This window comes from Metarhizium robertsii (assembly GCF_000187425.2).
Source record: "Metarhizium robertsii ARSEF 23 chromosome Unknown MAA_Scf_15, whole genome shotgun sequence".
NCBI lineage: Eukaryota > Fungi > Ascomycota > Sordariomycetes > Hypocreales > Clavicipitaceae > Metarhizium > Metarhizium robertsii.
Window position 1 is genome coordinate 21,181 of NW_011942155.1, and position 9,623 is coordinate 30,803.

At 49.0% G+C, this 9,623-nt stretch overlaps 3 protein-coding genes across 3 annotated transcripts; 1 reads left to right on the forward strand and 2 right to left on the reverse strand.

Annotated features, from left to right (window-relative positions):
- Positions 1-1,632: 1,632 nt before the first annotated feature.
- Positions 1,633-3,998, reverse strand: MAA_09137 (Protein kinase-like protein; the record flags this gene model as incomplete). The annotated part of the gene is made up of 2 exons (XM_007827135.1): positions 1,633-3,821; positions 3,872-3,998. 2 exons carry the CDS (start codon positions 3,996-3,998, stop codon positions 1,633-1,635), a joined length of 2,316 nt encoding a protein of 771 aa, XP_007825326.1.
- Positions 3,999-4,322: 324 nt separating this feature from the next.
- Positions 4,323-5,348, forward strand: MAA_09136 (transposase; the record flags this gene model as incomplete). The annotated part of the gene is made up of 1 exon (XM_007827134.2): positions 4,323-5,348. One exon carries the CDS (start codon positions 4,323-4,325, stop codon positions 5,346-5,348), a length of 1,026 nt encoding a protein of 341 aa, XP_007825325.2.
- Positions 5,349-5,639: 291 nt separating this feature from the next.
- Positions 5,640-6,899, reverse strand: MAA_11709 (c-myc binding protein; the record flags this gene model as incomplete). Its single annotated transcript, XM_011412624.1, has 3 exons — positions 5,640-6,091; positions 6,316-6,680; positions 6,727-6,899. The coding sequence occupies 3 exons, from the start codon at positions 6,897-6,899 to the stop codon at positions 5,640-5,642; spliced, it is 990 nt and encodes a 329-aa protein (XP_011410926.1).
- Positions 6,900-9,623: the final 2,724 nt, after the last annotated feature.

Consider the following 9,623-nt stretch of genomic DNA (forward strand, 5'->3'; position numbering starts at 1 on the left):
GTTCAGGGCAGCGACAAGGGTCACAGAGGATCTAGGCTTTGTGAAATTGTTTCCATTTCCATGTTTTGGCATCGAAATATGAAGCAGAGCGGGGTGCTAGTTTGGCGGACCTGTTACTACCTGCCCGAATTCGATGTGAGCAACACGCACGGACCAGGCGCTTGGGTGGTGTGTAGCCAGTAGCTGACTGTAGCTGACCAATGGCCGCAGCGCCGGTTGGCAGGAGTCGGCGGCCGCCATTTCTGGACGGCGGGGTGGACGGTGGCCCGGTGATGTGACACCGTCTCCGCGACTGCACATAGTGGGTCAAAACGCTGGATTTGGGCAGAATCATGACCGCCACCTTTCCCAAAGTGGAGATGTTATGGATCCTGCTTGGCTTGGAAGCCGGCAACGTATCCGCGGCATCATTCTCGGGCGGGTCAGAGTGGGGCTTCCGGGGGTGCATTTAAGCACAGCCGAGAGTTGGACGCCAGATGAGTGATGCTGACGTGCAGTTAGACAACTGGGGTGTAGCTGTATAAGAAAGTCGGACAGGCTCCCAAGAGTTGTTAACCTCCGCGTCGTCGAACCGGACGCGGCACCCTCGCTGGCCCACTTCGGCAACGGGCATCACCACGCCGGCATGACCGCGACGACCAACACTTGAGCATTGCACATAGTTGCGGGGCACTGCACACAACTGCGGAACAATGACACATAGTTGCGTAGCAATGGCACATGGTGCCGCGCACTGCACATACTTACATATGTAACTCGTCGCGAACAAACAGGAAATGGACCGAATATGACTCTGCTAGGGAAGGGTTCACAGCATTTTGTCTTCATGTACAACTCGGCGCGCCAAGCGACCGGCCCTGGCCCACCTCCAGTCACCTCCCGGCCGACCGTTACAACACCCGGTCCACTGTTGATCGGACCCAGCACAATAGCAGCCTACATTACATCCTGTGTAGCAGAGATTGCATTACACAATACATGTATAGACTGAAGCAGTGAGAGATGGTATCCATTAGCCGCCACCAAAGCGGCAGACTCAATTTTGTGATTGGACATGACGGTGCGGGCACGAACCCTGGGGTGTGCTTCCCGTATTAGCATGTAGCACCAGCCTCCTTCGTCGACACAAAACCCTCTGTCCTGGGCAGTTCTATATTCGTTGGTCTACAGTCCCACGTATTAAATATTAATACCGTTTGGCGTTTACAGTACAGTATCAGTAAATAGTTCTTATGTGCACTTCTTGCTTCCTCTTTCGGGAAACTCTCTTCAAAAAAAAATTGAGACCCACATAGTGTTGATTCCGAGATGCTCGCACGGCTTACTTTTGAACACAGGAACTGGACTTCCGGAATTTGCCGGGATCCGGACGTGGCGATGCGCCTTCGGCTTTCGCAACCTTGACCATGCACCCTGCAACGCCTTGCCCCTCCGCTCTCTTTGGGTTACATTTGGGTTCCACGATTCACAACTTCAGCCAAGAAATTTTTAAAGCCTGAGCAGTTGGCGCGAATGCATTGTACAATTGTGGACATCTTGAACAATTGAGGTGGCTACCGACTAAGTGCAAAACTTCGCAGCCTATAACTAATGGGGTAACTCATTCAAACAGGACATCACGCTCTGCACTAACTAAAGCACATCCGGGTCACTTTGACCATCGGCTAAAATTTCTTTGATCATGCGATACATCCCAAAGTTTTCCGTCCTCCACGTCTCTCCATGGGGGAAAATCTTTTTCCGTACTTTGTTCATCAACGGAATCAAAGGCCTATAGAAAGGCGTAAAGTTGTCACCCGCGATCTTTAAAAATATGCTCTCATCACCTATTGTACCAACTTTTAGTTGAACTAACCTGCTGTCCTTCTCATAGTTCCAGCTATCGAACTCAGTAGAACCTATATCTTTACCCGGACCATCGTAATGGATACAAATCCAAAAGAGAACCCAGAAAAAAGACTCTAGGTCGTGCATAAAGGAATGCTCATCACCGAGAAGTGCCCCGATGGCCATGAACGCTCTGGTACCGGTCTTCTCCTTCGCCCCAGTCGCGTCTACCCGCGGCACCCTAATTGCAAGATCAAGGTCGATCAAAAAGGCTTTGTCTTTATCTTCGTCTATCATGAGATTATTGATTGAGATATCTCTGTGCAGAAAACCAGCTTTAAGCAGTGATTCGTGACCTTCAATGTAGCGTTCCATAGCTGCAAGTAGGGCTATTCGGGAGCTTGCTTCGTATAGTGGAACCCCATAATCACAAAGAATGATCCGCCGATGTACTCGATTTGACAACTGCTCCATTCCGGCTTTTGTAGGAGATGTTGAGATGGAGCGCTTCCGAGGTGGCAACGGCAAGCTGGTTTCGCTAGATGGCCGCTTGACGCCGATGCTACTGCTGTGGCTTTGACCCGGTGTGCTGGTCGCGCTTGCATTGGAAGTTGACTTATTCGAGCGACGAAATCGCGTATTAACGGCTTCTGAAAGGTCTAGCCCTTTTCTAATATTCGCTAAAACGTCATCGTCCTTATCACCAACGCGAACTGTAGTATGGTAGTAGTATCGGGCAACATTAATAACTCCTCTCTCTGTCGCCTCCTGGAGTAATTCTCCTTCTTCCGCACGTTCTGTGTATTGCCAGGAGTCTTTAACAACGAGCGCAGTTTGCGGCTCTTGGTCAGCATAGGCTAGCCAACAGGTAGTCGCCCGACCAGCAATGCACCGTGCCCTCCTCAAAACTTTCTTCAGGATAATGTGCTGTTTCTGGCCGTCTCGTTCGATTTCAATGTATCGCTCGTCGCCACGTGTGATTATTGTAGGATCAAATCCTAGGTCCCGCTCGCTCATCCAAAGAAACCCTAAAATTGTCGATACAAATAGCTGCCCCTGTTTGTTGATGTCAAACTGCTCGGAGGCGATGCCCCCCAGTCGATCAAATTCCCATATCCTCATCAGGGATCCGCAAAGAGTGAAACCCAGTACAAAACGACGCGTGTCTTGTGCAGCCAAAACCTCCCTCGCGTATCTGCCAAGGTCTAGCCATGCTTTCGCTGCGGTATCTGCTGATGGATTACTTTTGAGCTCTCCGGGGACGAGTATCTGTGACCAGTGACATCGGGAGCCTTTCCCAGCCTCTGGATCGCTGACGAAACCAATGTCCATCTTGCGCTCGCCAGTAGAACCTAGTATTGGCTTGCTAGGTTGCGCAACAGGCCTTCGACAAGTCTGAGGGGGGTTGTGAGATTGTGCAAGGGCCATCAGCTTTGTCGTTACATCTGTAAACCACTGTAGAACATCATCTTGATTGGCGTCATTTGGCCATCCCGCCCAACCGTCTTGAAAAAGTGGATCATTGCCACTGGTGCAGCTCTGGAAAACAGCTTCTGCTGCCGTTTCTAGACCCTCAATGCTCCCAAAGAACGTATCTTGGAAGCTCGAAAGTCCAACATGTAGTGGACCAAGCTCCTCCTTAAGGACTCGGTCGACATCTCGTCGATATTCAGACGAGTTAGCGAAGCTACTTGTGTTGTGTCGCCACGGGGTTTGTTGGAAGGAAGACACTATCGGTCGAGGAGGTGGTGTAGATTCGAGGGCGGCCTTAGCAACTAGATCCCATATCAGCTCATCGCGTGGACTATCAGCAAGCGCCGCCTTGAGAAGTGGTTTGATGCGGTCGAAATCGAAATCGTCGGCAGTGGCAATAGAGATTAGGCGCAAAATGTCGTCTCGAACCGTACGACGTGCCAATGTTTTTGATCGCAGAAGGCGGGACACGGGGAGAATTCGAAGAGATGATAAAAGACTAAATAAGACGTCTTGCACATCTTTACGACGGGTTAATGATGCCTTCGTACAAATATTGATGAAAACTCACCCTCTGTGGTAAGCTGATCGATGTCGCTGTCCGTGATTTGCCTGAAAGAGGTACGGAATGCGTCGAGGCCATTAGAAATTGGGTGGTCTTGAATCAGCTTCAATCTGACTCGATCTGACTCCGACATGGTGATGAGGATCAAGGTTCTTCGCCAATGTAATATTTCCGGCTCCAAAAGCGCGACGACGGAAGCTGCCCCAAGACACGCGAGCTGCGGTCGCTGTCGCTTGGACGGGGTAAACTCCGGAGTGTCGGGAGTACAGGGCAACGTTATCTTAGTTATGTACCCCTCATCTTACATTGGTTAAAGATACGCCACGTACTGTTATCGGGGAAAAACATATACACAACTATGTTATCCGATATTTTTGGAATTGCGTTCTGCCGCCACCCAACACACATTATGTGGCACGCACCCTGATGCCGTGCTTTGATCCTGCTATCCTCCAAAATGGCGCCTAAACTGTCAAGGATTGAGCGAAAAGAGCTCGAAAACACCATTATTAGTAAGTATAAGGGCGAGATTAAGATGACAGATGAGGAAATAGCCAAAATATTCCCTCGATGCACACCAAGAACTGTTCGCACCGCCCGCTCAAATATCATGCGACATGGCACGATTGACCGACCCCCGAAACCATTTGGCCGACCAGCAGAAGTCACGGAAAGCATGTGGATGGCCATATGGTATGAGTTAAGACGACATCCCAGCCTAAGTCAGCAAGCTCAGGCGAACTTTATTTACAAGTTATATGGCATTCGTGTATCACGATCCACGATCGGTCGAGGCGTAAAGTGGACAAAGAAGACAATGATGACTATTGCCAAAGAACGTAACCGAGATCTACGAGACGATTTTATACATAGACGGTCCCTTTTTAAACTTGAACAAATTATCTGCGTTGATGAATCCGGCGATGACCGCGAAATGGCGATACCGACCAAGGGCTATGCTCCAAAAGGCGTGACTCCCGTCCAGAGAAAGCCATTTCATCGAGGCAAAAGGGTTTCCTTCCTCCCTGCGTATACTATTCATGGGGTTATCTACTCTGAGGTATATGAAGGCACTACGGATCTGGAGCTATTCGAGTCATTTCTCGAAAATCTCTTGCCGCACTGTGGCAGGTACCCGGAACCTCGATCGGTTGTTATTATGGATAACGCAACATTCCATAATGTTTCTCTTGCGATTAAAGATTTATATTATGAAGCTGGGGTGTTAATAGTGAAGCAGTCGCCATACTCTCCAGACTTAAATCCGATTGAGTATTTCTTTGGCGCGCTTAAGAATCACATAGAAAGTCGAGCTATAGAGGATGAGGACCATATCCGCGGGGACTTAAAGAATTATTTGCGGATCATGTCAATACCCTGGGTCGAGGCGAAAGTGGCAGGAGATGGGCACGGGGACACTTTAGAAAGGCACAGTACTATATTGAAGATCCAGAATAAAGGAGAAAGGAAACACGATATCTAATTTCATAATGAGAAAGGTGCGAAAGGAAAACAGAACGGCACGCAGTTTCGTACCCGAAGACTTGAAATAAAACAGGAAAGGAAGTACCGGTACAATACAATGGGAAAAGAGACAAAAAAAAAAAAGGAAATATTTGCATATCTATAGGTGCTTGCAGAACATAATCTAATGCCGAGTAAAAACAGACGCCACCCAATAGCCTGAAACTAAAAGAAAGAAAGAAAGGAAAGAAGGAAAAAAAAGGGGACCGTATACACTACCAAACTATGTATAACCCACTCACTAGCCGACTTATGCGTTCTTGGCATGCTGCTCCTTCCGTAGTTTATAAAACCCCTTGATATCACAAACGTAATGCCACGCAACACCCTCCGGCACATCATTCTCCATGTAGTACTGGAATGCCCTCGGCTGGTTGCTCACAATCATTCCGAGGTCATATTTTCGCTCTAGATTTAGTTGCTCGATGCGTTTGTAGGACTCCTTTTCGTCGTCGCTTGCTTGGTGTATCTGCCACACATCATACGCCCTGAGGAAGTCTCGCCTAGGCTCTAGTAGAGCTATAAGTGGTGACGTAGGGAAGACTACTTCAGGAGTTGTGGGACGGCCACCAAGTGGACACGGCTGCCCATGGCAAGGGCCGGAAGATACGCTTTCCGAGTCGTGTCGTTTTCGTTTGCGTTGTTGATCTTTCATGCGCTGCTTCTCTTCGTTCTCTACCCGTAGTCGTTCGTCGGCCAGTACTATTCGACGAAAGGTTTCTGGAACATCATGGTGCCCATTCAATGTCCTCCCTGCATGTAGATGATCGGCCAAGACATCTATGTGATGAGCAAAGAGCCGAATATGTCTGCCTTCATACTGCCAGCAGTGGTCGCCGTTTTTGCATGGCGGATCCGAGCATCTTATAAGGTATTACGCCTTCGAGACGGCGACCGATCGGGTCATGGTATTTCCGGCTCCAAACCTCTCTCGTATGTTGTGTAGTTGAGCGGCAGAGGCTGCTGCGTTAGTTCTTTCTTAGCCTCTATAACTGTGTGGTCAAAGGTAATGGAAATGGTAACAACGTTACGCTTCTTGCGTTTGGTTGGTAAGCTGTTCCACTCCTTGAGCTGCGTGTCAATAGCCCGCCAGTCAATGCTGAGGGCGTCAAAGCTTAATGTAACGTTCTTGGTTCCATGATGAGTGGTTGAAAGAATAACTTCCGTGCTGCCCGCCTCGCAGGTCTTCTTCGTCTTTTCAATAGCTTTGTCCAACTTCCCTTTTAAGACATCCTTCCAGAACACTCGTACCGACGTCACTATGTCTAACTCGGAGCGTGCCACCCGCTTTCTGTTTTTAAAAGAAAGTTTCCATTGGACGTTATTCTTCGTCCGACGTGTCTGAAACTAGGTTGACGGATGGCAGAGACACAGGGCGTTTCCCAGCAGGTCTCAGACGGCTCCTTGGAGCTGGGGTCGCTGGCTTATCCTCCTCGCTTTGTGAGGTTAGACTTTGAGGACTCTGGGAGTTGGTGTCCTCACCGTTTGGCCAGTTATCACTCTGGCTCATGTTTGTCGACGCTTTGCACGGTTTTCTCTGTTGCTTGGTACGCAGTTGTTCGAACAGCTACAAAGGCACTGCACGACCTCGACCTCGACCTCGACCTCGTCCCCGTCCTCGTCCCGCCATGCCCATCCATTGCCACACCATTCCAGGCACGGTCACGTGAGTGAGCAGTTATCATGGGCGCATCAATCTTAATCACCTAAAATTGGCTCCAAAACATCGTCCATGAAGCTGTTCAGAAGTTTGAAGTTCAATATATTAATGAAAAGGAATCGTGTGGCAATCTAAATCTGAATCTTGGGGCTGATGCGGATCCCAATTTTACTTCAGGCACAATCAGGGGAAAACTCGGCCTGATTGGAATGGAGAAGCGCCTTAGATATGCGGCCTGGATCACGTTATACTAGACTGGCTTGTACTGTGCTGACTAAGAAAAGTACCGCCAAGAAAAGCTCACACTGTCGCATCGGGCAGCGGGTCTCTATGTACCTTTCGGTACTAAAGTCTACTTCTTATACAGCCAGATATTTGCGAAGCCGAGGTACTCTGATGTAGTGGAGGTACCTCCCCACTCATATTTTTAAGAGAGAAATAGTCTCAACCGGAAGCAATAAGTGCATGAAGCTTATTACTGGATTTGCCTGGCTAAAGGCAACCTTATTGCATCTTGAAGGTGCTTTGGCTAGGATATGTGTTCTCTCGTACTCCAAACCAGGTTAGCAGCAAGACTACTGCCTGGCAGCCAAGACATTGCTGTATGACTGTCGCAGATAAGGCATGATCCTTGACCAGCCACAGAACATAACACGTTACTAATAGGAATCCACTTGTGTGAGAAAATAACTGCCGGACAACAACTTTCGTGATCCGTTGTTAACACGTATAACACCTATAACACGTAAAATATGGCGGCGGGCCTTCTATGTATCCACCACCACTGGAAAATGCCATTCTACCGCACAAGGTGAGCCAAGACGTTGGATTCCGTCTGCAACACCCGCCGCCGTCCTCTTCCTAACCGTGGTGGCCCCCCAGACAGTGATGAGAGGCGGAACTTCCGCGCCAGTTGGATTCCGTCTGCAACACCCGCCGCCGTCCTCTTCCTAACCGTGGTGGCCCAGGCAGCGATGAAACTATGCCGTCCGCCCATAATGACGTTGTATCGGGCCAGACATGGAGCGATAGCATTTAGACCAGCCATTCTCTGATTAATTGCTTAGTTGGCGGACTTGTTATTCATAATACCATGTATTGTTAGGCAGACATCGTACCCTGGCATTCTCTAGGCGTTTAGATGCTTTCAGGCCCCTGAAAATATCACGAGCCCTGTCTCGAACCTTGAATATAGTGGGCATGATTTGTTCACGACTTCAATCGTTGGCTGACCGTTGACCAACGCCCTCGTCCTATACAGTGTTGCCGTGCTCACAGAAATTTTACCATCACCGAGCTTGGCACACTTACACACGCGTCGATGACGAAGGTTTCAATTAGCCAGTTCCTCACAAGACCCATTTAAGGCCTGAGGATCGACAGCCGCTACGCGTTATATAAAACTTACCAAGTACAGTACAGTACTTACATCAAGATTCCACGCGAAACAGGGATCGAGAGCCACTACACGTTATATAAAACTTACCAAGTTAAATACTTACTATACTTACTTACAACACTGCAGACTATAAATATTAATACATAACATCCGACCATGGCGCAAGAGGAGTCCGTACATACATCGATACTGGCCAGTTTCATACAGTGTGTAAGTATCATTAATGCAGGTACTTAAAACCACAACCATATTGACAGTATCTGTTCCCATGATCCCGTTCATCAGTTATTTTTGAATGTATCAGCTGGGGATCGTACCCACAGCCCAACATCATTCGTTGACGCTTCCTCCTCTATGTTGATTTTCTTCGAATACACTATGCCATCGCATCGTCGTATGGACTTTTGGGACGTTGTAATGAATAAAGGCGGCGAGCCACACCAGAAGCGCCCCCAGCGACCCCTGTTACGTGTCACACAGCGGGAGTCGAGGAGCTGTCATGTTCCCTTCCTCGACTTCTGCCCCAGGCCGCAGACGAGGTGAAAAAGATATCGTCAGCACCCAAGCAGGTCGAGTCTTGCTCTCGAGTGTCTTCAACTTCTACGGCTAGTATTAATACTTTTGCGCCTTCTGATGGTGTTCATCGTCAAAAGGCCTCTGCTGGAGGCTCAAGTGAGAGGGTGGAGAGGATCAGTGCCGTCGGTCTGGGCGTGCGACGCGCCCAAAGATCTGGCCATGGGTGCAAACCGCCTCTCCTACTTCGGCCTCCCACCTTCAGGCACGTACATCAAGATTCTACGCGAAACAGCGAACTGATACGGAGACTGTTGGCGAGCGAAGCTCCGTGGCTGCATCATGGTGTTAAAGTAAACATCGACAAGCCACACCGATAGTGGGTGTCAAACGATACCACTTGGACAATGTTGTGTATATAAATGGGACCTTCGTCCTCTTGACTTGAGTAGCGATTAAGGCTAATTGGCTCTCTATAATTTTTATCACTTGACAGTGGGGTCCTAGGGGGCGGGCTTGTCAATAGTTTGGAATAAACTCCTCGCCGTCTCCACGCTTTGTCAAAATGGGGGACGCTGTTGTTCTTGGTCTCCAAAAACCTGTCCCATATCGGCCCGCTGCCAGGGCCCGTGTTGTGTCGTTATTCTTACTGGTATCTCGAA